The sequence below is a fragment of the Strix uralensis genome, chromosome 4 (genome assembly GCF_047716275.1).
Source record: "Strix uralensis isolate ZFMK-TIS-50842 chromosome 4, bStrUra1, whole genome shotgun sequence".
NCBI lineage: Eukaryota > Metazoa > Chordata > Aves > Strigiformes > Strigidae > Strix > Strix uralensis.
In genome coordinates this window covers 132,082,684-132,109,816 of record NC_133975.1, presented here as the reverse complement: position 1 = coordinate 132,109,816, position 27,133 = coordinate 132,082,684, and the positions used below count along the sequence as shown (strand labels likewise).

At 49.5% G+C, this 27,133-nt stretch overlaps 1 protein-coding gene across 1 annotated transcript; it reads right to left on the bottom strand.

The window, feature by feature from the left end:
- Position 1: 1 nt before the first annotated feature.
- MIS18BP1 (MIS18 binding protein 1) lies at positions 2-26,623 on the bottom strand. Its single transcript, XM_074864979.1, has 17 exons — positions 25,864-26,623; positions 22,785-22,919; positions 21,280-21,776; positions 19,522-19,598; positions 17,581-17,711; positions 11,835-11,925; positions 11,354-11,514; positions 10,003-10,169; positions 8,972-9,077; positions 5,996-6,857; positions 5,031-5,224; positions 2,871-3,013; positions 1,511-1,662; positions 876-1,093; positions 619-642; positions 466-573; positions 2-342 (listed from the first exon to the last, which is right to left on the bottom strand). The coding sequence occupies exons 1-17, from the start codon at positions 26,621-26,623 to the stop codon at positions 245-247; spliced, it is 3,924 nt and encodes a 1,307-aa protein (XP_074721080.1). The 3' UTR covers positions 2-244.
- Between the last annotated feature and the right edge of the window lie 510 nt (positions 26,624-27,133).

Genomic DNA, 27,133 nt, shown 5'->3' with positions numbered 1-27,133 from the left:
CTCCCCCTGGGGACACGGGGCAGGGGAGGGAGGAGCCGGGGCCGGAAAGTGCCGCTTCGCGCACACGAGAAATGGTGACAGCGGCACGAGGGGGCTGGTGTTCATAAACCAGATAAAAGTGCCGTGGGCGGGGGCGTCTGGGCAGATCCCTCGGTGTCGCAGGAGCTTCCCCGAGGGGCGCCCAACCCCTCTGCTCCTCCCGGAAGGCGCAGAAGCGCTGAACTAATAAAACCCACCAAGTTCATTAAGTGGAAGAATCGGAGTCGTCCCGCTCTTCGTCGTCTGACGAGTCTGCTGCCTCGGCTGTGAAGAGCTTCCCCACGAGCGAGCTCTGGGGGCCCCCTGCAATCAGAGAAAGGGGGGGTCAGTGTGTGACTGGCGCCTGGGAAGGGCCAAACCCCTTCGGAGGGGGTTCAAACTGCAGCGGAGTCACCAGACACGGGCAGGAGGGAAACGAGCACTCACTTGTATCCTGACGGGCTGCACGTGAGGCCGGCGTTCCCAGCACACCCCCGGCCTGCCGGAGGAGAGAAAGGCTGGGCTTAGGCCGCTGCCGCAGCCTGGCCCAGGCTCAGCCTACGGGGATCCAGCCGCCGCGCCGGCACCGAACGTTCAAACCGCTCAGCTGCCAGAAACGCTTCCCTAGAGGGGAGCCGGCCGGATCTCGGCCTCTCCTGGGAAAGCTGGAATTAAAAAATCTGGGATGCTGGGGGAGTAAATACATAAATCCAGGGAGGGTCTGGTCCTGGTGAGATTTACTGTTTCCCACTGCACAGAATACAGCAGGAACTTAATGTACCTAAAGATCAAAAGCAGTTCCAAATCCTGAAAAAATTAGTGTCTTCAATCCTGACAAGAAATAGCTCTTTTCTAACAAAAAAACCCTCTTCTCTGAGAGAAGTGGATACAAAAGTGGGGGAGAAGTGGGGGAGGGTTCCTGGTTTCCACCCTGGGATTCTTTTGCTGCGTTAAGTCAGGTCTGGCCGCGCCCGGGGAAAGCAGCCTTACCGGCTTCTTCTTGACCTTGTCCCAGGTGCCTCGGCTGCCCCGCGTTGTCTTCTGCAGCCTGCAGACATGCCTGTCATAGTCCTTCCTGTGGGGTGAGAGGATGTGTGGGCTTTAGGCCTTAATTTCAGCTCTAATTGAGAAGGACAATTAGCGTGGCCGTTAGAAACAGGTGTTGGTCAACTAATGTAACACCACAGGAGTGGTTAATCAGGAAAGCTTAACACAAGCATTGGGTGGAGGTTCTCCACCTCCCTGGGTGACGTTGGGTTCCTCTCCCTTCCACACAAGGCTGTGGGTTTCAGGCTGATTCCAGTTTATTTCAGGAAAAACTGAAGCAACTGGGTTAACGAGCAGTGAAACCGTAGCTGAGGCCCGAGTTGCTCCCTCCCAAGAGCTGCCCATCCTGCGGGAGCGGGAGTACCCAGTCCCAGGCGTGAGCTTTCCCAGGAACTAATCTGGGATCCCACAAGAGAGGGGGGGAGCTCGGGAGCATGTGTCCTACCTGTTGATGGGCACCAGCATCCCAGGGCTGATGTGCTCACACTGGGGGGTTTTCATGGCAGGGAAGGCGGCTGAGGAGGGTGTGATGGGGTTGTCCGTAAGCGCAAAGTCATCGTCATCGTCGTCGTCTCGGCTTCGCCGGAACGTTGGCAACTACAAAGCCACATTGATCAGAGCAATGGGTGACCTGCCCTCGGGAATGCGAGTCTGTGGACGTTGGGCTGCTCAGGGCATGGGAAGGAGAACAGAGCCCTCTCCCCTCCTCAGGCACTTCAGCTGCGGTTTTTGACACCCCCGCCCCGCCCCCCCCCCACTTTAGTCTGGAGAAGAGGAGGCTGAGGGGAGACCTCATGGCCCTCTACAACTCCCTGAAAGGAGGGTGCAGAGAGGGGGGATGAGTCTCTTACCCAAGGAACAAGCACCAGGACAAGAGGGAATGGCCTCAAGCTGCGCCAGGGCAGGGTCAGACTGGCTCTTAGGAAGGATTTCTTTGCAGAAGGGGTTGTTGGGCGTTGGAATGGGCTGCCCAGGGCAGGGGGGGAGTCCCCATCCCTGGAGGGGTTGAAGAGTTGGGTTGAGCCAGCGCTGAGGGATCTGGTGGAGTTGGGAATGGTCAGGGTGAGGTTCATGGTTGGACTGGAGGAGCTTCAAGGGCTTTTCCAACCCAGATGATTCTGGGATTCTGTCCTCTCCCAAGACACAGAGCCCAGGGCGGGCGAGCGAGGGCTCTGTGCAGCAGCCAAACACAGCCTCAGTCGTACCCCTCACACCCCTCCCCTCGCTGCCCAACGTCCTCCTGGTGCTTTCTGGCTGCTGCTACACATTCAATAAATAGTTTCTGATTAAAGTGACAACCTTGAAGCAGACGTTACTACTCAGGAGGAGGATTTTGGGGTTACTCAGTGTGAGGAACTGGAAGTGTTAATGCCTCAAATCATCCATCCAGGGAAAGCCTGAGGGCCAAGTCGTGGCCTTTGCCTCGGTCTAAGGAATGGGTCTAAAGGATGAATTATCTTCGAGGGAAGCGCAGGGCGGATTGCAGGGTGCGCAGCTCCATTCCTTCACAGCCAAATTCCCCAGAGAAACCTCAAAAGGGGGAGATGTAGACAGAGTAAAACCAAGCATTGGGGGCGAGGCTGGTTTTACATGCTCCGCTCAGCCTGAGGCTCCTCGGCACAAGCCCCCTTCTGCGCGTCCTCGCTGCCGGCAACCCAAGGGCTGCAATAGCCTGTCCAGGAAACGAGCCTCTTCCCCTGAATGCACAAAATCTGACTGACAGGACTGAACCAGCAACTGGAACACCCCCTCGAGCCGCCGACCCGATCGGCGTGCGCTCACGTGCACCGTTTCCCCAGATTTACCTTCACTCTTCTGTTCTGAAAGGGCGTGGCGGTGAACACGTCATCATGGTTGTCCTTCGGCAAACGGTCCAGCAAATCTCTCACCTGCTGCTTTCTTTTGAAGGTGCCCACCTTGGCGGTTACCGTGGCCAGCTCCCTCTTATCTACGTGAATGGAAACAGGAATTGAAAACACATCAGCGACGTAGCGAGGTTTTACAACTGGCTAATTACAATCAGTGCTGGTGGGACAGAGCCCAGGCTCTCCTTTGTGGAAATGCGGCTTCTTTGTGAGCCTTTGAGTTCTTACACAATTTATGCTTTCAAAAAGAATTTCTCTACCACGCCTCAATTGGAAGCTTCCTCTAGAGCTGTACGTTGCCCTCGCCAGGGTCACAGGTCAGATGTTTCATTGGGATTTTAACAGAATTATCCCCGCAGCTGCAGTTAGGAGACAAAAGCCCTGCAAGTTATCACCCACAAAGCGCCCAGACAAAGGCTCTGCTGCCCCCAGAGCCCGCCCGTCGTTCAGGGAACGCTGCTCTGCCACCATGGCAGACACGGGCATGTCCTCCACAAACGGGATACACGAGGAGGCACTGACCCTCCTGGAAGGAAGGGAAGGACCCCGTCACCGCTGGCACTGGGGGCCTTCCTGACCTCTGCTTCCCGCTACACGTTAAGCGCTGGGCAAGTTCAGAGGAACATCTGCCTAGTATCCTCATCGGCAGACAGAAACTGAAATCAGCTGCTTACGCAGACAGTCAAGTAAACAGAATTAATCCACAGCTCACAGATTTTCAGGAGAATAAAGTATTTCTACACTACAATTCATTGCTAATGGGCCACAGTCGGCCACTGAAAGGCAGCGAACGCTCCTCACTGCCAAGGGAGATCCTTGTTTACTAATTACACAGTCCTTTGCTTTGCCACCGTCATTTCAGTGTGTCGGGGTATTCCAAAGGCGCGGGGGACTCCAAGAGGTCCCAAACATTGCTGTCCTGAATCCACCGTGGCAGACTGACCCTTCACGAATGCTCACGAACCACAATGGTTGTGTGTTCTGCCGAGCTGCTGGCTGGGGGTGTCAAACGTCAGCCTGAAATGGGGAAAAAACTCACTACGGGAGATCGGCAGCGGAGAAACGAACCGCCAACAGCAGGAGAAGCTGGCAAAATCACAGAAGTGCTGGTAATTTTGATACCACACTAACAGTCAAAATAAGATGGTTTCTGCCAAACACTCGACAGCAAGACCACCGCTATGGAATTCATTACAAAAGCGACGCCCAGCAGATTCTCCCACAAATTCTGTAACTGCAACAAGCATTTCAAAGACACATTCAAGTAAAGATCAAGTGCATTGTCCTGCACCTGAACCCTCAATCTGCTGCTTTTTCAGGCTGTGCAGTCACAGTTCAGCGACTTCAGGGGCCGGGAAACCTGAGACCGCCGGCTCTGTCCTGCTTTGGGGGCTGCAGAGCTGGAGCCAAGCGCTCCCGCCTGACACCCAGGACCACGAGCGGCCGCTGCTCCTCGTTTTTAATGTGATTTTAATGTTTTCAGTCAGCGGAGACTGACACGTGGCTTTAACCACCGGGAAACATCCCCGAAGTCGTCTCTGCCGGCTGGAGGAGCCGCTGCCCCGTGGCTCTGCTCACCTCGGCGCTTACTGTGTCACTGTAACCTCGCTGTTAAATAACCGGGCTGAGCATCCTGTGCCTTCCTCTCCAGGGCGCGTGTGCTCTCCGTGAACACGAGTTACTGACCTCGGAAATGACCAGCAGGCACATCGGTGCCAGACGCCAGAGGACGTGACTCCGCTGCTCCTACTCCGCATCGCCCTTGGCGTGTCCCAGCACCCCAGATCCCCGCTTGCCCTACGAGCAGCCTGTTATACCAGGCCTCCGGGAGCCCCGGGAGATACAAATCACTACATTCCCTCAAGCAGCACGGCCAGTTTAAGCCTTCCAAGAAAGAAGACTAGAAAGAAAGAAAACTAGAAACCTCTAAAAATACCCTTTCGCATTACTTCAGTCATTTATGACGTCCTCTGAGCTCTGCAACAAACCTTTATACTACAGGGATAACTTTCACTGCCAGACCCTGACGTGTGCTTATGTCTGTATCTCTCATTACATAATAAACACCGAGTTGAAAATTATTTAAAGACAACAAAATACCCAGAATCACGATGTCCGTACCTCTCAGTTCTGCTTTGCCCGAAACAGCAGTCTTCTTGGTGTGGGCTTTGGAACCTTTGGCCTGTTGTTCCTCCACGTACTTCTGCTGGCACTCCTGGGCAGAGCGGGACCCCACGGCCATGGCCACCTCCACCCAGAAGCCGCTCCTGTGCTTGGGGAAGGTGGCGATGGCCCTGCCGAGAGAGCAAAGCCACATGCTTAAAACACGCGGCGTGATTGGCACCGCCCTAAGCAAACAGCCCCGTTACAAGAGAAACCTTGTCCTCCTTTGCAGCAGGGCCCCCCACCACCCCAGACACCACCTCAGGCCTTGTCATTCTCATCTAAAAGAAACAAAACCAAACGTGGCTGGTTTATGACTTAATGTACGTATTAAATGCTGCCCAGCAGTTTAAGTAATTGGACGATGCGTTAATTAAACATTCTTGCAGTTAATCTCGCCTCTGCAAAACTGAAATACAGAAGCAGGTCACGTTTAACATTTTACTCTATTAGGGGAGAGAACATGTGACCTCCGACTTACTGAGTCATAGATACAAACGCTTTTACCGTATTGTTTACCCACTCACGTTTTTCAGTTCCACTCACAGGAACATTTATCACTTTTAACACCATGAAGTACGTGATTTCGATAGGTAGAGGAGGAGATGCCCAACCTTTTGCCTCACACCCCTGTTCCTCTCACTGTACACTTGGCAGCATTAGGGGCTGCTGCAGGCTCAGGCATCTACCATCATTTTAGAAAATACTCAGTTGTCTCCTTTATTTCATTACTTTTTAATTTGTTAACAAAATTTATTTTTTTTAAGAGGTCACTAAAACGCAAAGGAAACCTTTAAAGTAACGTGAAGGAGACTGAATCTGAAAAATCCAAACGCAGGCCACCCCAGCCCCCCCGGTGCCTGAGGGCAGCTCTGCCCTGCGAAGGCAGCACAGCCACTTGCCTGTAGAGCTTCTGCAATTCCTTTTCAGACCAATCGTCAGTTGTCCTTGGAAAAAGTTCTAGAGATTTCTGCACCTTTTCCCTCTCAGGTTCTCTTGATTTTGCTGCTGAAGACTTGGCAGTATTAGAAATTTTACAATTTGGGTTTTTATCAGATACTTTGGAATGCTTTTTTTTGACGGGATATTCCTCTTCACTGGTTTCGGACTCAGTGTCAAATTCAAGGTAATACCTTGGAGTGTTGTTTCTGCTTCTTGTCCTCATTCCCAGCCGGGAAGTACTAGACTCATCAGAAGGTGTTTTTCCTTCAAGTAAACCAGAATCATTGGTGGATTCGGGTAAACTTTGCCTTGACGGCACATTGTGAGAGGCACGAGGGTGTTTTACCTTCCTTTGTTCACACGACACCTTGTTTGCATCATTCTCTGAACTTTTAGAGTTGGAGGAAGACTGAAATTTTTGAGTCTCTCGTTTTAATAGAGGTTTATTTCTCCTTTTGACAGACAGTGGGATATCTTCACTGGATTCCTCTTCCTCATCGTTGCTTGACAATTCTTCTGTTGAAGGCTTGTCCTGGAGTCGTTTGGCTGACCTTAAGGAGCACTTGTAAGCCTGCTGATACATAGTCAGTTCTCCATATTCTGTTTTTCTCTTTTCCTTTCTCATTCCTGGGATTCTGCTGTTACATTTGTTCAGTATTTCAGGTTTTAAGGGAGTCATCTGAATGGAAAGCTGCTTTTTACTTTTCATACTATTGACTGCACCATCACTTTCATCGTCATCTGAAATGAAGCGCCTGGCCACCTTGCTTCCAGCAGATGTGGTTTCTCTTTTGGAATTTACTCCTTGTTCATTGTTTTTCCCTGAAAGAGATGATGGCAGTATCATATGACACACAAGTCATTCCTGTGGTCTCAGAGGAGCAGAGCCCAGCCTGCTGCAGGATGTGAGGTGTCCCACGCCCGGGAGGGTCTGAGCTCGGCTCTGCTGCCGCGGTCTGTAGGAAGGGGGGAGCAGCGCCCGTGGGTGTGCAGCTCCCTGTGTCCCTAGAAGCCTCTCCCCGCATTAATGGAACACCAGAGTTCTTCGGGACAGGGAGATGTTTTGTTGAATGGTCATGTTGGGATACAAAAATAAAACAAGCACTGCTTCCCTCCAAAACACAGCAAAGTGTCACCGAGCAGGGAGGGAAAGCGGTGATGCTGGGGAACATCTCACCGTGCTCTGCACGGCCCAGCCCTGCCCCGTTAAGTTGACCTGGCAGGTAACTATGAGCCTGTTTCTGCTGTCAGGGGATGTCCCTGACGTGACCAGAATCCCAGAATCATCTCGGTTGGAAAAGCCCTTGAAGCTCCTCCAGCCCAACCATGAACCTCACACTGACCGTTCCCAACTCCACCAGATCCCTCAGTGCTGGGTCAACCCAACTCTTCAACCCCTCCAGGGATGGGGACTCCCCCCCTGCCCTGGGCAGCCCATTCCAACGCCCAACAACCCCTTCTGCAAAGAAATACTTCCTAAGAGCCAGTCTGACCCTGCCCTGGCGCAGCTTGAGGCCATTCCCTCTTGTCCTGGTGCTTGTTCCTTGGCTCAAGAGACTCATCCCCCGTCTCTGCACCCTCCTTTCAGGTAGCTGTAGAGGGCCATGAGGTCTCCCCTCAGCCTCCTCTTCTCCAGACTAAACCCCCCCAGTTCCCTCAGCCGCTCCCCATCAGACCTGTGCTCCAGACCCTGCACCAGCTCCGATGCCCTTCTCTGGACACGCTCGAGTCATTCAATGGCCTTTTTGGAGTGAGGGGCCCAAAACTGAACCCAGGAATCGAGGTGCGGCCTCACCAGTGCCGAGTAGAGGGGTAAGATCCCTTCCCTGTCCCTGCTGGCCACGCTAGTGCTGACACAAACCATGTACCAGAACATACCACACATGACTGAGCACAGCTGGCACCTCCTGAAGCTTCCCGAGGCAGCCCCACCTCCCGTCCCGTACGTGCACCTCAGGAGGGAACACGAGGCCCTCGCACACACCCTCCTACTGATTTGGGGTTCAATTCTTCAGGAGCGAGAGGCAACATGCTACAGACACGTCCCAGCGGGCAGTCAAGAAGCAGAGAAACTCCACTTACACATGACCCTCACAGAGAACAGGCAGGATGAAACCAGCTCTAAGCCCTGAACTCCCTGGGCCAGGCTCCGAGGGAGCACAGTGGGGGGGCCCGCTCCTGCCCAGCACGCTCCCATCACAGGCTGCCTCCAGGAGACTGAAAGAACCACGACTGTCAAGGCTACAAAACGTGAAAGTATCAAGCAGATAGAGAAAAAAATAGTAAACAGAAAAAGTTGCTAAATCGCTATGACTGATGGAGCAAATGCTGATGTCCCCAGAGCTCTGCTTGCGCTGCCAGTAGCTTTGCCGCAGGAAACGTTATGGTTGCTTTAAAAGAGAAACTTCTGCTTTATATTTTATATTGTTTCCAGGGTTCTATTATTTCCCAGATTTTATGAAAACAGAAGTTTTAAAACTCTGGTAATACACTTTTTTTGCCACCACGGGCATTTCACTTATTTTAATTCATCCAGCTTAAAAAGTAAAGGCAGAGCCGCAGCTCGCTGGAGGGGTGAACTCCGCTTCTCCTCAGGCTCTCTGAAGTCACCTGTAATAGCTGTGTTGAGAGATCCAAAGTACAGAAGCAGAAACTTCAAAAAAATCGTAATCCTTTCATTTCAATTTCCAGCAAGAAATCCGCATGTTATGTAAATAAAGAAGGGATTTACAAACATAGTTTGTATTTGGAACTGTAAAACCAGGCTTTAACGCTACTCTGGTAATTCTTCATAGAAGAAGCAATCGACCATTAAAAGATTTAAATAATTTCTCTGCATTAACAGGACATCACCATACTGCTCCGGCACCCAACTCATAATCCTGCTGATTCTAGTCAAGAACGTTAAAAAAAGAAAAACAGAAAAAATTTTTTACCTTTACTTTGGCTTTTTGGCGTTTCTTTTGTTGCCTTCATTACTTCGGTTCTTGTATTCTTAAAGATGGAACTGGTCTTTTTTCGGGATTTTTCACTACTAAACATCTTCAAAATAAAACAATTTAATCTAAACTTCTGCAAGAGATTACATAGCAGGCCTACCGACGCCAGCTCTGAAAAAGCCAAACGTTTACAGAATTGGTAGATTTAAGTGTTGCCTACATTGCCCAGTATCTACTAAATCCTATTGGATGAACACAGGGGTTTGTGCAAAGGCATGAAACCAAAGCAACTTAGCCTGGCTCCCTTTAAATTTAAGTATTCTAAACACAAGGTAAAATCTGAAGGCCTAGAACTGCTTGAGTTGGCGGTAAATCAGACATACACTGTGCTGCTGGCGGGGGTTAGTACAGCCCCCATTCCATAAACCGACTAATCTGAGAGAGATTAAAAAAAAAAAAGCTCACAACTACCACAAAGAATGCTGCTCTCCTTCACTGGTTATCAGAATATCATCAGATTGCTCGAAGTGTCATAAGAGCAGCACAGCTGGGGTGGTGACCTGGAGAGGTCAGGACACCTGGTGACACCCTGCAGAGGAAGGGGAGACCTGGGAACAGCCCCGAGGGACCCAGACCCCCCCTGCAGCGCTGGCAGCCCCTCTGCGACCAAACACCGCGGCACGGGCGCAGCGTTACAGTACGACAGAAAATGCTTCCCCCAGGAGCCTCTGTGACCCAAACCTGCACTTCCTGTTTCATACATTTATCTTTCAAAAAAAAAAAAAAAGCCCAACTTATTTTCCCAGAAGTAATTCCCCATGATCCCCATTTTACAGACAACAATCATCTGATAAGACAGAGACTCAGACTATCTTTTTGTTTGTTTTAAAAGGTTTTTATGATGTTTTCAAGATTTCCTGCCTCTTCAGGTACTTGGTAAGAGCTGCCCTCTTTCTGTTGGGTACCTAGGCAAGTTTCTCCATTACATTTAACACACATTTACATAACAATATGCAGAGGACTCTTACCATGCTCAGGTAATCCGTGCCACCTTGCTCTAGAGTAACATCTAGTCTGTGATCAACAATCTCTCGTTGCCCACACCAGAAATTTAACGGTGGTTTAACGAGACGGCCACTACGGGTGTAAACTCCATTTGAGTTATTCACGATGGAACTGCGCTTTGGCGGCGTATCTACGAGAAAAAATGAAGAAATATAGTTTTGCCCAAAATACTCTGTTGAAAATTCACCCTTGCAGACTTCACAAGCGGAGGAGCCATCTTGTGTTTAAACCAGGTCATCTGCACTGACTACATGGAAAACGTAAAACTTACCGCCATGTTACGCTGTTCTTTGAAAAGCGTTCGGGTGAGGAACAAGCCTACCTTAATCTGATTCACAAACTGTAAAAGCTACTTTGGTGAACTTTTTACTTTGTTTACAAGGTTAAAAATACTGTCAAAGTCATGTAGGAAAGTCGAGTGATAAAGAAAAGTTGTCACACTGAACAAATGCTAATTAATGAGAGAAAAAATAAAACAGCTTTTACAGCGTTAGCAAGAAAATCTGATTATAGTATTAAGAAAGAGTAGAAAGAAGTTTGGCCAAAGCACTACAGGAACCTCTGACAAGATATTAAAAGCAGTGAAAGTTAAAACCAAAAGCTACTGCATCCCTAACAAAGCCAGGATTGCATTCCAAAGCAAAGAAACACCAGGGGGTCCCTGAGGCCTGGGCTTCACAACCATCTCCTCTGGAAACAAAGCCAGCGTAAGGAACCTTTCCACAACCAATTCCATCCATCCCCAGTTGTCATCACTGTGCCTCAACTGTGGCAAAAACGTTAAGATGCCATAAAACAAACCTGCTCAAGGTCTTGATGTGAGTTTAAACTGACCCAGCTAAAAAAGGGGGTGGGCGCTGCAGTGGGGGAGCCCCAGGGACGGGGCCTTGCGGAGGCGTTCACTCCCCTGGGCGTCCTGGAAGGACTGAGGAGAGAGTACGTTATGCAAATTAGCAACTGGAAAAAAGTTAAGTCCAGCTTGCTGTCAGAATAAACACCTCTGGAGTCACTGCCTCCAGCTACTACGGACCAAAACAGACTGCAGCTTCTTTCACCCTCAGGACAGCCCCGAAACACTCATGTCGTAGCTGTTGCACATCAGCAAACCAGAAATAAAGAAACAAGGCTTTTGATCATTGCAGCCTAAGTGAGCACAAACAAAAACTTCACCTGACAAGAGGTGTGTTACTTCCTCCCTACAGCCTAATTAACAAGACACAAACCAGACAGGTACTAAGGTATCTTTTTCTGGGGAAAACAGCTCTCAAAAAGACCCCCACTTTTTTCTGAAGAAAAGGATTATTAAATACCCACAAGTATTTTCATGACTCTTCGGTAATACTTCATAGGTGGTGTTGTTTCTGGTTTCAGGCTTCCGTACACCTCTCGCTGAATCTTCTGCGTTTTTCAACACGTCCGTACGCACCACTGAGCCACTCTCTTTATTCTCACCAGTATTTTGTTTTCCTTCTTTCCTAATGATTTGGAGTTTAACAGAAGAAATCATAAACACCTGAAGCAGTTGTCCTTTAACACATTAACCTACGTAAACTCAGTCTTCTCCTCAGCTGGGCCAGAGCCCAACAGAGGAGGGCGAGCACAGAATCAGTGAAGCCCTTTCCTCCTGGCCACCCTTCCGAGGGAGCGACCAGTGTTTGTCTGGAACAGACACATCACACAGAACACACACATCTACAATCTTTTATACTCCTCTAGCATAATATTCTTAAAAAGCAAAATCTCAATAAATACTTAAAAGAACATTGCAATAAAACAGAATCCCCAAAGGAATTACCTTTTTTTTTCTTCAAGAAACTCCTCAACATATTTCTTCCACTTTCTGGAAAACCCATGTGCAAATTTTTTGATGAAATAGTAGGGAAATCCTGTTTGAAATAAAAGTAGCGTTACCGGTAGCTGAGCAATCCTTTCCATCAGAAAGGGCAGAAATAATAGTCAGTACAACCACACTTTTGTCAGTGCCTCAGAAGCTCACTACATCTTCAGACACTAGAGAGACAGGTTTCCCCAGTTTAAGAGAACAACAGACTTCACAGAAAAGTCAGCCCGGGGGTCACCAGTTACAGGTGTCAGCACCCCGAGGCAGCACTCCAGTTTGGGGGACTGGGAGCAGAAGCCCTCCCAGTCCAGAGCACCAGAACTCCCTCAGAGCGCCCGAGGTTCTCGGGCTCCTGTGAGGGCCAAGCTGCTCGGGACTTACCATATCCAGGAAACTCCACCAGGAAGAAAGCTTTATTTTGCTTTGCTGCAGAAGCTGTGCAATCAAGAGCACACAGAGCGTTCACGAGGCTTAGACAAAGAACAACTGCATCAGGATCTGGTGCAAAGTATCTAGCAACAGTATTATAACCCGAGAAGATCTTCAGGTAGCAGATACAACATAATGACTCTAGTTTTGTCTCTGAAATTGGAAAAACAACCCTAAAACCAAATATCGATGGAAGAGTATCATGTAATCCTTTGTTGTAACAGAGAAGGAAAAAAGCATCCCTTGAGCTCCAGCCTGTCTGAGCAAAACACTGGACATTTAACGCTCCGTCGGGCACCACCACGTAACCTTCTCGTCAGGAGGATGGGAGCTGTGCAGGGGCAGGACCACAGTGCTGAGCCATGCTCACGCCTGGAACACCAGCAGCGTTCAGCCTCTGACCCCGAGCAATGGACTTCTGCAAGAGGGGTCTGCAACACGTGGCCAGAAAGGAAGCTTAAGTGGTCACCCAGTTAGCTGGAATTCTGGGAAGCAGTTATCTTTACTGGGAAGCCTTCAAGAGGCACACAAGACAAGAAAAGAGATCGCATTCACAAACTGTTAATCCTGAGAGCTCCAAGGCTCTGAACGTCAGCCTGCACCAACAGTTGCAGGAACTGAGCTCCTCCAGGAGGATGGGAAATGAGACAGACACTCCTTCATTAATTTATTTAGTGTACAACCAACAGCCCACCCAGCCCCGACCAGGGAAAGGGTACTAACAGCAGAGGCCAGAGCAATATAGAAGCAAGGCGAGTGTAGAGGAATATTCCCCCCAAGCAATCTCCCACCCTCCAACTGAGAAATCAGCACTGAGTTCTAGGTATTTAAGAACCCTAAAGGAGTTTGTCTTCCAGGAAATTGCTCCATCTCCCATGGAACTCATGTAAAACTTCAGCATCTACAAGATCCTGTGCAAGGGTTTCCACAAATGAGATGCACATAGCATGGAGAAGATTTTATTTCCCCTCTAGTAGGTGGTTTTTATTTCCTTTATTCTGTTATTGCAAGAGACTGCACACAACTGATCTTTATTTACCATCTCCCTTCCCTTTGTTACTACTTTAACCTCTCCCACACCTCCTCCCCAGTTTCCCATTTCACAGGCCAAAACATAACTTAGTCTGCCCTGTGAAAGCCCTCTTGTAACTTTAAACACATTATTCTTCTCCACACATTCCCTACTTCTTCTGCATTCTTTCTGAGAGTAGGTTGTTGGGGTTTTTCTGCAGGGAGAGGGAAGGAAAGATTCAGAGCTGTGGTCAGGCTTCAGGATGTTGATGTATTGTACAGCTTTACAGCCCATTGCAGTCCTTTTGCTCCATTCATTTTCAGTGTTCATGTTGTTTAACTGCTGGGGAATGTGAAGCTGACTCCGTAACAGAGCCACCCCTCAACCCCCAAACCCTGTTCCTTGGTTTTTACAGCCACTGAGACTCTCACAACACCCATCACCAGGTACTGCCAGGCAGGCGTTGGGCTAATGATCTTTAAAGGGCCCTCCCAAACCAACCTATGAACCCCTTCTGTGACAGATGCAACGCCGTGCTTTCCCCTAGCACCATTTTACAGTTATCAAGGCTGAATTTCATCATTTTGATGCCCATTTTGCAGCCCTTATGACATGCTTTGGGGCCAGCACTCACCCTTACCCTGCTGATGCAACTTAGCAACATCAACAAACAGCTGCTGCTTCCCAGCTCATTCTTTTCTGCAAAGTTTATGAAACTGCTCGACACCCCCCATCATTAAGGGATTCTTTTTATTCCTCTCATTTTCTGTTGATATCTAAACCTGCAGAAGCTCCTCCTCACATAACTGCTTTGCATCGTTACAATCTTCCCAAGAGCCCTGCTAGAAGCCCAAAGTCCAGGGGCCCCAAAGAACTCCTACCCCAGGGCGAGGCATTACTCCACCCGTAGTAGCGCTGCGGATGCCTTCCCCCGTACCTGCCTATCTGTGCCTCCACCAGACCCCTGCGTTACTACCCTCTTCTGCTGCTTTACCTCACGGGAATGCCAAACTCCACCTTCCTTCACTGCAAGGGACTTGGGAAACAACTTAGAAAGCTTTGCATCAGGCGCCTTTCGGGCCCATAGGTATCGAAACAAGTGTTACACGCTAGTTACTTCACCCTTCAGCTCCTGTGAAACGCTTTAGGAGGAGCATTTCATTCCAGCACATGGGTTCGTTCTGTAATGGACTGGATTCGGTATTTCCCGATCAGCAGGGAGGGCTGCAGGCAGAGCCCAGCAAGCGCCACAGCACAGACACAGGCTGGAAGGAAACGAGAACCTCGGGGGGCTGGGTGCAGCATCCCTGCTGCGGGGCTGTTGGGACACCAGGCCCAGAAAACACCTTTCCAGGAGCAGAGCCCATGCAGTTAAACACTGTGTTGTCCCTTGAGTGTCACCACCAGTGACGAGGTTTGGTAGCACACCCAGAGCCCCAGAGTGCTCATAACCCTTCTGAGAACAAGGCAGAAGCAGGTAAGGGCCCAGCTCTTACTGCAACATGTTTCATGAGCGATTTCGCCACTCATGGCTTGGAGGACGGGTACTCAGTGGTCAGGGATTCCCCCAGGCACAAGTTCTGTGCTGCTGCAGCTCTGTTCACAGGAAACCCACAGCTTGGGCTGGAGCTGGGGCCTTTCTCCTCCTCTCTGCCTACAGCACCTGGTCTTTAACATCTCTTTTCAATCTCTCAGGACTGAATCTGCTCAGGGTATTTGCCACACCAGCCCTAGGAGGGTTTCTCCGGGTGCTGGGGGATGGTGGGAGGTGAGGGGGAAGCTGAGAAGGATGTTTTGCCATAAGTGCCAAGTCTGAAGATCAGAGGAACTGAGCCAGCACACATTCACTCTTGGGCTCAGGAAACCTCCATAGGACCTGAGCCACTCTGCTCAGAAGTCTCTTGCTGTCAACTTTTCCATCTCAGAATTAAACATAAACATTTAGCAGAGGAAATAAAAACATTCAAGGAGCAGCCAAGTCAGGTATTTATCAGAATGCAGTCCAGTACTGCAAATGCGAAGAAAAAATTAAAGCCACAGACACAACTTTGGATGCCTTGTGCTAGGCCTGAAAGAGCAAAGAGTGCACACATGCTCCTTGATCCCACACACAGGCACGTCAGTATTAAGGCAAACGTTTATTCCTTCTGTGCCACAGATCATGGAATCACAGAATCCCAGGTTGGAAGGGACTCAGGGATCATCCGGCCCAATCTTTCTGGCAAAAGCACGGCCTAGACAAGCTGGCCCAGCCCCCTGTCCGGCTGAATCTTAAAAGTGTCCAAAGTTGGGGAACCCACCACCTCCCCGGGGAGATGATTCCAGTGGTTGGTTGTTCTCAGTGTGAAAAATTTTTCTCTTGTGTCCAGTTGGAATCTCCCCAGGAGTAACTTGTACCCATCACCCCTCGTCTTTTCCATGTGACTCCTTGTACAAAGGGAATCTCCACCTTCTTTGATGCCCTTTAAACACTGGCACATGGGGATAAGGTCTCCCCTCAGCCTTCTCTTCTAAGGCTGAACAAACCCAGTTCTCTCAGCCTTTCCTCACATGGCTGCCCAGTCCCTTGATCACCTTTGTGGCCCTTCTCTGGGCCCTCTCCAGCCTGGCCACAGCTTTTTTGTGCAGCGGGGACCAAAACTGAGCACAGAATTCCAGGTGTGGCCTGGCAAGCGCTGAACAGTGGGATAATGACCCCTTTACTCTGCTGGCAGTGCCCATGTTGATGCAGCCCAGCACCCCATGGCCTTCCTTTGCTGTTGCAGCTCCCTTGGTCACTCATGTTGGGCTCATTGTCCCCCAGGTCCCTGTCCCCAGAGCTGCTCCCCAGCAGGTAGATCCCAGCCTGGGCTGCATTCCTGGATGTTTTCCCAGGTGCAAGACCTGACCCTTGGCCTTGTTGAACTTCAGAAGGTCCTTCTCAGCCCACTCCTCCAGCCTGTCCAGGCCTCCCTGCAGGGTGACTCTCCCTTCCGACGCGTCTGCTCCCCCACTCAGTTTGGTATCACCAAACTCCATCAGGGTGCACTTGATCCCACCATCCCGATCGCTTATGGAGATATTAAACAGCGCTGGGCCCAATGCCGATCCCTGGGGGACCCCACTTGTGACTGGTTGCCAGTTTGAGAAGGAGCCATTTCCCACCCCCTCTGGGTGCAGCCTGCCAGCCAGTTTCCCCCCCCAGACCCCTTGTCTAGGCCATAACACACCCATTTCTCCAGGGGGTGGCTGTGGGGAACCATTATCAGACACCTTGGAGAGATGCAGGAAGGCGATCAGGGTTGTCGGCACAACTTGCCCTGGGTGAATCCACGCTGGCTTTTCCCAGTCACGTGCTTCATTTGACTTCTGAAGCCCCCGGGAGGATTCCTTCCAGAATTTTCCCAGAGGTTGAAGATCGATGGGGCTGTAATTTCCCAGATCCTCCTTTAAGCCTGTCTCGTAGACATTGACGATGTCACCATTGACATTGGTGACATTGGCCCTCTTCCAGTCTTCTGGGCTGTCCCCTGATCTCTGCGACATCTCAAAGATTATGGAGATGACCTTTACGTTCCTAGAGCTGCCTGTGAGCACTAACACGGCAGCTCTTTTACTAGTCAACACGACAGAGGATGCACGTGAAGCAAGAAAAATGGAATAAAGCCTAGACTAACTTTAACTCTGTGTGTAAATTGAATTTCCTTTAAAATTCCACGTTTTAAAACAATCTGAAGCAGGAAGTCTTTCTGGATTTGGTATAACATACCACTCAGACCCTCAAGATGGATCAGTTTACTAAATTAAAAAGCACTGACACCACAACTAGTCTGTCTCCAAACAGAAATTCCACGTAGCGTTGCAGAGCTGGTTGTTAATTACTGGATAGTAAGTCACAGATGGAATGCAAACACCAGAGTAATTTCAGTAGTGTATGAACAATCCCTGTTTGAATGTCTTTGCACTATTTAAATGCCAAAGCACTGACCAAAATTACATAAAGGCAACCTTAGCAACCCAGTTTAAAACAATGTACCCGCTAGCCAACTTCACATGCTGAAAGCCCTCTCTGTGCCCGCAGCACCCTAAAAACACCAGCTACAGTTAAAACATTAGCTAGTTTTCAGAAATCTGGTGCTGGAGTCACTTCCCAGCACGTGCTGAATACCCACTGAGCCCAATTAGCGGGAAAAGACAAAGCGTTCACTTCAGCAGTATGTTCAGTCATAAATTTAAAGCCCTTCTTGGTTTGTCACGTTACATTAAGAATCATCTTCTTACCTTCCTTTCTCATCAAAACTGAATTTATCTTTCCCTGTAGTGAGTAGATACAGCCAGACGATGTCTTCACTTTGTTGCGCGCTATGCGTTCCGTAACTGCGTTACTACACCGAAACACATCTTTTGAATGTCTGAGAAAAGACAGATAACACGAAGAATAGAAATAAAACAGCATTTCCATAAAAAGGATTCAAAACTAGAGTACTGGTATTCCATATGAGACTGGCAGCATTACGTATTTTCAGAGCAATATAGACACTGGCAGGCTGTGCTAGGTTTTCTTCTCTTAGCTTGGAAGAGAAACAGTTCTGGCCTCATCTAATACTTGGTCAGGAGACAGAATGAACACGTCAGCTACCACAAACGTGAGTCACAGAACATCAGCCTGACATCCAGCTGCAGAAGCAAAATGGACCAAAGGACTCCATCCAGCTCATTACTGCGGTGACACCATTATGCAAGCTACAAAACTACCATTATACAGGTCAATTGTTTATTTTCCCCAGGATGATTGTATTTGTTTCTGCCCTTCCTATTTAAAGAGAAGAACAACTGAAGAAGGAGCCATTCTTCATGTGCAAAAATTGGAGTTGTTAAAGAAATTAAGGGACTTCTCCATGAGAAATAAAAAACAGACCCAAGCATTAAAGTAGAAAATCTACATAGAGTGCTGGGGTTGGTTTTTTTGTTTTGTTTTGGGTTTTGGGTTTTTTAAAATACACTTTTACAACAATAACCAACAGACCAAACTACAGATCAGTATTAGGGACTGAAACCCAAGATGACAGTTAAAACATTCAACCGTGTAACTTGTCATAAAATATCAGCAGCAGCAGTCAGTTCAGAGGGTCTGTAAAGCAAATCAAACCTATCATGCGTAAGCAACACGTTTCAAATACACCAACACAAGTGAAAAGAGAAAATGTTGCTGGTAGGGAAGGGTGTGAAGTGAGGGGATCAATTGTTCCAGCCATGAAACAAATGTCAATTCCTACTACAGATCCTAGCACAGGATATGGAGCCTCCTGCCACCTCTCTAAGTTAGGGAGGTACTAACCACAGAAGAGTAGAATACTCTTTTCCAAGGGTGTATTTTCACATTGTCTTCAAACAACTTTATTGCAAGCTAAGCCTCTCCTTTGTTCTGACACTTGTTTTCCTGATCTTATTGCTATTTGAATACAAGCTGATCAAAAACATAACCAAAAAAACCGCAGAGACAGTTTTCAGGTGCATCAGCTGCTGCCGTGGTTCACCCTACAGCTGTAGGAGCAAATACTACAGCACCGAGTTTGACTTAAAGCAGCCACAAAACAGGATTTTTGTGAAATGAAGTAGAAGCTCCTAAGACCCCTAGTCAGCACCAGTTGGGGGGGAAATCTACTAGACTCAGGACTGGACTTTGGAATAATTATTTAACAGTAGTTTTCTGCATGCAGGCACTCTACCTCTTGCACAACAGGAAGGAATTCACTCTTCCTTGGTAAGGAAGTTGAAACTGCAGCATCACTTTGTATTACCAAAGGCTAAGGGTCAGGTCTGTGAGGGTGCAGCTCCCGTGGCCACCTGAGCCCAGCTAAGGCAGGACAACCCTGGCTCCTCCTCCCCCAGCACCCCTCAGCCCCCAGGAACCAGCACAGCAGGCTCTGAAGCAAAGGGGCTCAGCGTGCTTAGGCAGAGAGAACTGTGTTTAAAAAAATAACAGTAAGAGCTGTAAGCACCGTGACAAGGGTTAGGGTGCAAGCAGAGTGTTCCCATGGCTGGGGAGGAAAGCGGCAGAAGCGTGGGGAGCTGCTTCCAACAGCTACCAAGATATTCCAAGGATATGAGTCTCCGAGGTGGAGCTACTCAGCCAGGAGATGGAAGAGCCTTCCTAGCTCAGGTGCTGAAAGCCCACCAACAGGTTTTGCATTACATTTAAATCAGAAAATTTTTTCTTACTTCTCTTTTCCTTCAACACATATTGCAGCATTATCATCCAGCACTTTAACTCTCCAATTGGTTAGGCAGACAATTTTCTGTTACAGGGGAAAAAAAAATTCATTTTTAAATTAGACTAAGCTATGCAACATCACCAAGGCATTAGCAAAATAGAAATTAACTCCTGTATAACTTGAAGATATTTAGACACCATCCTCCAGACCAGAAAAACTGAAAATAACCATTATACACATAAATGTTGAAGCATAATCAAGCTGGAGTCTAATGCATAAGTGAAGTCAGGAATTTAAATTATAGAAACTTTTGAGTAATTGAATGTTGACTTTCAGAAGACAAAGTCACTGGCCAAGGCCTCTAGGAAACCCAAAAAGCTCCTCACAAAAATACCAACACTACACCATACCTCTTACATTTTGTGATCAGTCTTCTATTACTGTTCATAAAAAGTTATCCATGAAAAAGTGTACGTATTAGCTATGTTATTGCTAAAATTTAGACAGTATTAGAAAGGCTAGATCTGATATTGCCAAGCACTGACACACACCCAGCTGCAGTACCTCCATTTTGCACTGAGCAGCCAGCAAGCCCGTTGCGCTTGAGTTGCAGTTTGGAAAACTCTGTGTGAAAACATGCCACTTTGTTTTAAAAAAAGCTGCTCAGAAAACTGCTTTTTAACATCTGAAACTATCGCTATTTCCCCTCACAACTTCAGTGAATAAACTCCAGATCCCTTCTTTAATGATGTTAGCCTTTTGACCTTGACCCCACCGAGGATCTTCCTGCAGAGTTCACACCGAGGGTCTGCGCCAGCACCTACTCCATGCTCAGATCTGTAACAACATCCCTTTTGGCATCTTCTACTCAGCTACAAATCTTCAATATTAACAGATACCTGTTCCTTATCTAAATCAAGGCTCATCATAAAGGTAATTTTTTTTTTAAATGCAGGAAAACATATCAAACATGCTTGACAACGGTGAGGGAGAACGAAACAATTAACCTGCTTAATCTGAAGAGGACTGCAATCCCCCAGATTTCTCCAGGGAACAAAGGAAACTCCCACCTGGGAAGGCATCGTTCCACTGCTTCCCTGGGGTAATCCCTGAGGAAGGCAGCACACTCCAAATACACCGCTTTCCTTCACATATTCAGGAAGTTGTAAATACTGCCAGGCATATACGGAACTGAAAATAAGACCTGCAGACTAGTCTCCTAGGAAAAAGATTCTTGTCCCACTTAACTCTACAGAAGTTTGGATATTCTGTAGGAAAGCCAAGACTTTTCCCTCGCCATCTGCTGTACAGATTCAGATTAACTTTAGAACCATCCCCAGCCCACAGCCCAGAAAGATCTCTCCTCCTTGGCTTTGCGTAGGCAGCCGAGAGCTGGATTGGCCAGCAATTTGTTTCATGTCCATCATACCAACATGTGGCAATTAACATCTTGAAGGGATGAGGTAGGAGGCTCCTTCAGGTAGAGAATGCTTTCAGCCCATACAATGGCTAAATACTAACACAAAAGCCCTTCTTTTATACAAAAAAAAACCCTACAAAAAAAACCCCTGAATATTTTCATCTTGGAGTACAGGAAAAAAATAATTTAGATGGAAAAGTGTTTATTAGTAAGATCTAATAAAATAATACTCTCTTCTGAACGCTCATTACTTTTGACAAGAAAAAAGATAAATAAATCGCAACCATGAGCTACGAGCAGCCCACAGGAATATATCAGCTGCCCTAAAGTATTAAGTTCTCCCACCTCTTGGTCTGCTTCGCTGGCAGCTTGATCTGTATCGGGTTTATCCAAAGGGACCTTACAGCCTTCTTCCAGCCTCTGCTTCCTCGGAATGTTGACTCTGGGAGAAGAGAGAATCATCCTGCAAAAGCACTGTGAGGGCTTCTGGGGATTAGTCTCCAGTACCTCTTGCACTTGCTTATTGCTTGGCTGCAACTCTCTTCCGCCTTGATGAAGTTCAGTACATTTTGCTTCTCCATTTCTCCCCCTTTCTTCTAACTGACCCCCATTTTTTAAAGGGGTGGAGTTTAAATTCACAGAACTAGTCACTGTATTTTGAGATATTTCATCATCAGTATCCATTAATTCCACACAGAAACTATCCTGATCCTCTCTATCGGAGGCCACACGCTTGGGGGGATCATTCCCAAGCTGCTCAGCAATAGCAGCTTCAATTAACGGCTTTTCCGTAGCTGCGGAGGGAGGAACGTTTTGCATGATGGGGTTTGGAGGTGTTGGATCTGCCCATTAAAAAAAAATAACAAAGAAATTAGTGGTATTTGAGAACTAATACAAAATACATTCACAAAGTTAGCTCCATTTTTAGTAAGAGAAGGTTGTATTGATTAGCACTGCAATTGCGAAAGCTCTGCCTGTCTCAGTTGTTAATATTAACAGCAAGTCACTCTTTGCATTTCTTCAGAGTAGCTTTTCCTCACCACCAGATCAATACCCCTGCTGTTACAGACTTCCAGATATCCCACTTTCCCCCAAAACGAAGCCAATGCACACCGTATCTGTTAATAGTGGATCTTTACCACTCCTCTCTTTTCTTTAATGGATTCTCCTTGCAGAGAAAAATAAAAATACCTGTTTTCACAAAACCCAAAATCTCAAATATTTCCACCCTTCCAACTTCAAGACCTGGACTTCTGGCCATGCTGCTGCTCTGCTGGGAGCTACACGCCTTGGGTTTTGAGTTTTCAGATAAATTAAATTCAGTTTGAAGTTGAACACTACTAAGACTTTGGCATGTGTCATCTTCTTCACCTGCATTTTCAAAACTGAATTACAGGACAGAAGCATATACAGGGTCACTGTCAAGTAACAACATGGAAAAAACCCAATATAGGAGAACTTCTCATAGAACCAAACCAATTCTCATTATGTATTAAAAGCTAAGGGGGACCAAAAAAAAAAAAAGAGCCAGCAAATAAGAGGTTTAGGATTTTTTTTCCACCAAGTTTCACATTCAAATGGCTTTTGTTGTCAGAGGAGACAGCGCACTCAAACGGAGTAAGGATGTCAAGCTCCAAGGTCAGAAGCCCGCAGCCCTAAACCATAGTTAAACCAAGCCTAAGGCCATCTCCAGGTTTGAAAAGGCAGGTTTGCAGGTTTCTTCCTCTATTTGCCACTGCATGCAGAGTGGGAAGAAGAATGATACTCTGCCAAAGCATGCGAGAGATGACAAGGAAGAGCAGAAACCCCAAAGACAAGCTGTCACAGTGTTTCAGAGCAATAGCGGGTACCTCTCTGCTGCTGCTGCTGCTGCTGCAATTTCCGCTTTATCCGCAGGAAGAACTTCTGAGGGGATTCCAGTACAAGAGGGTCTACAGCTAGTGCTTTCATGGTTTGCTTCTCAGGAATCTGGGTGCAAAATGGTTCTGGAAAATAGTAATAAAAAAAATCTTTGAATTTGGGCAAGAAAAATATTTTTATGATGGGGTCAGGGGAAGCAAAGTACATACTTTGTAATATATTAAACTCCACTATACAACAATATGTTTTCTTTTCTTTCCCAAGATGGCTGGGCACTGCAACCTTTCCCTTTTCATCAGTGAGAAACACCCTCAGGTGTGTGTCTGCATGTGTGGGCATAACCCAACCCACAGCAAACAGGAGCTTGCAGGTACCCACAAATCAGATGTGTTTCAGAGTAGTAAGGTCTAACAAGTAGCACCAGTACTAACCCCCTTTGATATTGGATCAAAAGTCATTATCAACCTGTGATGTGATGACGAAAGGGCAAAAGTTGAGCTTTGGAAATCTGCTGTTAGAAAGGAAAGAACACTTTAGGAACTTTCACCTTTCCTAAAAAACATAGAATCACAGAATGCTTTGGTTTAGAAGAGACCTTAAAGTCCATCCAGTCCCACCCCCCTGCCCTGGGCAGGGACACCTTCCACTAGCCCAGGTTGCCCAAAGCCCCGTCCAACCTGGCCTTGAACCCTTCCAGGGAGGGGGCAGCCACAGATTCTCTGGGCAACCTGTGCCAGGGCCTCACCACCCTCACAGGGAAGAATTTCTGCCTTAGATCTCATCTAAATCTCCCCTCTCTCAGTTTAAAACCATCACCCCTTGTCCTGTCCCTCTCCTCCTGATCAAGAGTCCCTCCCCCCTTTCCTGTAGCCCCTTTCAGTCCTGGGAGGCTGCTGTAAGGTCTCCCCAGAGCCTTCTCTTCTCCAGCTGAACCCCCCCAACTCTCTCAGCCTGTCCTCACAGGGGGGTGCTCCAGCCCCCCGAGCATCTTCGTGGCCTCCCCTGGCCCCACTCGAGCAGGTCCGTGTCCTTCTGATGTTGGTGCCCCCAGAGCTGGACCCAGCACTGCAGGGGGGTCTCCCGAGAGCAGAGTAGAGAGGGAGAATCCCCCCCTCGCCCTGCTGCCCACACTGCTCTGGGTGCAGCCCAGCACACGGGTGGCTTTCTGGGCTGCCAGTGCAGGTTGCTGGCTCACAGTCAGTTTTCCACCCACTAACACCCCCAAGTCCTTCTCCTTGGGGCTGCTCTCCAGCCACTCCTCACCCAGCCTGTGTTTGTGCTTGGGATTGCCCAGACCCATGGGCAGGACCTTGCCCTTGGCCTTGTTGAATTCCATGAGGTTTGCAGGTCCCCCCTCTCCAGCCTGTCCAGGTCCCTCTGGATGGCACATCCCTTCCCTCAGCGTGTCCCCGCACCACACAGCTCGGTGTCAGTGGGGAACTTGCTGAGGGTGCCTCGATCCCACTGTCCGTGTCATTAATGACGATATTAAACAGTCCTGGTCCCAACCCCGACCCCTGAGGATGCCACTCGTCACTGCTCTCCACTTGGACATCGAGCTGCTGACCACAACTCTTCAAGTGCAACAGTCCAGCCAGTTTCCACCTATCAAATTCATGTCTCCCATTGAGAGAGAAGGATGCTGTGGGGGACCATGTCAAAGGCCTTACAGAAGCCCAGCTAGATGACATCCGTAGCTCTTCCCTTGTCCCCTGATGCAGTCCCTCCACCCTTGAAGGGCACAGGTTGTTCAGGCAGGACTTGCCCTTGGTGCAGCCACGCTGGCTGTCCCAAATCTCCTCCCTGTCCCCCATGTGCCTCAGCACAGGTCACAGGAGGATCTGCTCCATGAGCTTCCCAGGCACGGGGGTGAGGCTGGCAGGTCAGCAGTTCCCAGGGTTCTCCTTCTTACTTTTTAAAAATGGGGGCAGTGCTTTCCTTTTTCCAGTCACCATAATAATGGTTTCATCTAATTTTTACTGTATCCAGCAGAAATACTGAGAGCAACAAGTGGTTTTATGTTACAGCCGGGAGATTTAGGAAGACTTTTTCATATCTAACCATAAAACGAGGGTAGTGCCACCTCCGTAACTGCAAGTTCTTTTGAGAACAGCTCCACAATCCCCTGGTGAAAGCTGTGTACAGCTGCCCATGCTGCTGGCCAGATAAGACAGGCTGAGCACTTTGCCTAGTTTCCTGCAGTTATACCTTAAAATGAACGCAGACAAACCAGGTAGGTCTTAACCCCCACCCAAAACTGGATAAGTTTACCACAGGAGATTCCCAAGTACTGCACTTCAAACAGGAACACACATAGTGATAAAGCATAACCCTTCTGCTCAACCAGGCAGTATTTCAGTTGGTCTCCCACTCCGGGTGGTCACAGCATGAGAATAACAGGGCAGCACCGCAGGACACCTTCCTCGTTAAACTATCTGTCACCTTTAGAGATACTCAGGAAGCAGAAGGAAGGTTCCCCCTCGGCTACAGCACCTTTACAGGTGGGGGCACAGCGCTGGCAAATTCACATTACGTCAGTCAGAAACAGAGGATGCACTAGAAAAGCCATCAGAGCAGGCAGCCCAGGGAAACACCCCAGAAGGATTTGAAAATCCAAACAATTCTTCCACCAGCCTTTCTCATTTCTGTACTGATCGTAGGGAATAGTTAAAGGAATGGTTTGATTTTTTTTTAACTTATAAAGTGTAACCCTCTGAAAGAGTCAATCCCATTCACAAACGGAACAGAGGGAGTAGCTAAAGCCAGACTGAGCAAGAAAGGAAGAAAATACCATAGGAAGGAATCTTCTAAGGTAAGGAAAGGGGAAGAGAAGTCAGCTGTGCTATGGCCACATTTTAGCTTCCATCCAAACTTGTTTTTTCCTAAAAAAAAAAATCCCAAACGCCTTGGGGAAAACCAGTACTGGCACCAATAGTTTTTACACCTACGAACACGCGCTGGCTGCCTTTTCCAGAGCCTGGAAGAGTCATAAGCCAAATACAGAGAAAGTCACCCCGAGCTACACGTTAAACACGAGACAACTTTCCCTGAAAAATCAAGCGAACAAACCTTTCTCCGGCTGGACGCACCCACCGGGCACCTCGGCGGGTCCCTGCCCGCCCTCCGCTCTGACGGGTTTCTTCAGCCTTCGCCCCAGCTCCCCGGGATTCAGGGTGGGAGTCAGGATCAAGTCGCTGCTGCAGGTGCTCGGCGGCGCCTTTCCGGCGGGCAGCCCGGCGCCCTGCTTCTGCTGCAAGGCCTTGGACTTCATCCGATGAAAGATTTTAGCCGGGGACTCGTGGGCGGGAAGCTCGCTGGCCCGTCGCTTCAGCCACCACCCGGGGCCGGCGTCGTCAGCCGCCGGGCCCCCGGCTCGGCTCTCCCCGGCTCGGCTCTCCCCGGCTCGGCTCTCCCCGGCTCGGCTCTCCCCGGCTCGGCTCTCCCCGGCTCGGCTCTCCCCGGCTCGGCTCTCCCCGGCTCGGCTCTCCCCGGCTCGGCTCTCCCCGGCTCGGCTCTCCCCGGCTCGGCTCTCCCCGGCTCGGCTCTCCCCGGCTCGGCTCTCCCCGGCTCGGCTCTCCCCGGCTCGGCTCTCCCCGGCTCGGCTCTCCCCGGCTCGGCTCTCCCCGGCTCGGCTCTCCCCGGCTCGGCTCTCCCCGGCTCGGCTCTCCCCGCCGTCCGCCGGCTCGGCGGCGGCCTGGACGGTGCCCTGACACCTCAGCAGCTCCTTCAGGGAGGTCAGCGTGCCCGCGGGGACGCTGCTGAGGGACACCGACCGCAGCGGCAGCTCTCCTTGGCGGCGGGCGGCGACGCGGCTGGGAGTCACGATCATGTCGGCGGGGCCCCACCAGGCGGCTTTTCGCCCCCCTCACGGCTGCCAGCCCCCTCAGGGTCCCCCCCTCCCCTCACGGCCCGCGCGCGGCAACCCGCTCCGCCATAACCGTGAGAGGATTTGAGCGCGGCCGCCGCGCTCGGATTGGTGGAGAGAGCCCGTGACGTCACGACCCGCCTGGGCGGTGAGAAGCGGGATGAAGCGGGGGGGGGAGGGGGGAATGGTACCGACCGGACGCTGCAGAACGCGCTGTGGGGAGAGGGAGGGAGCGGCAGGGCCCCCCCCCCTCCCGGCGGGATGCTTCGGTCCGGGCCGCGCGGTGGGCGGGGCCCGCTGAGGCGCGGGCGCTTGAGGCGCCAGCCGGAAGGGAAAAGGGCGGGCGGCGGCGCCTCGGCGGGGCTGAGGGGAGCAGGCCGGAGCGGGGAGTCCCGGTGCTGAGGGGGAAGCTGCCGGCGGGAGTGGGGCTGAGCTGCACGGAGTGTGTCATAGAGTCACAGGACGGTTTGGGTT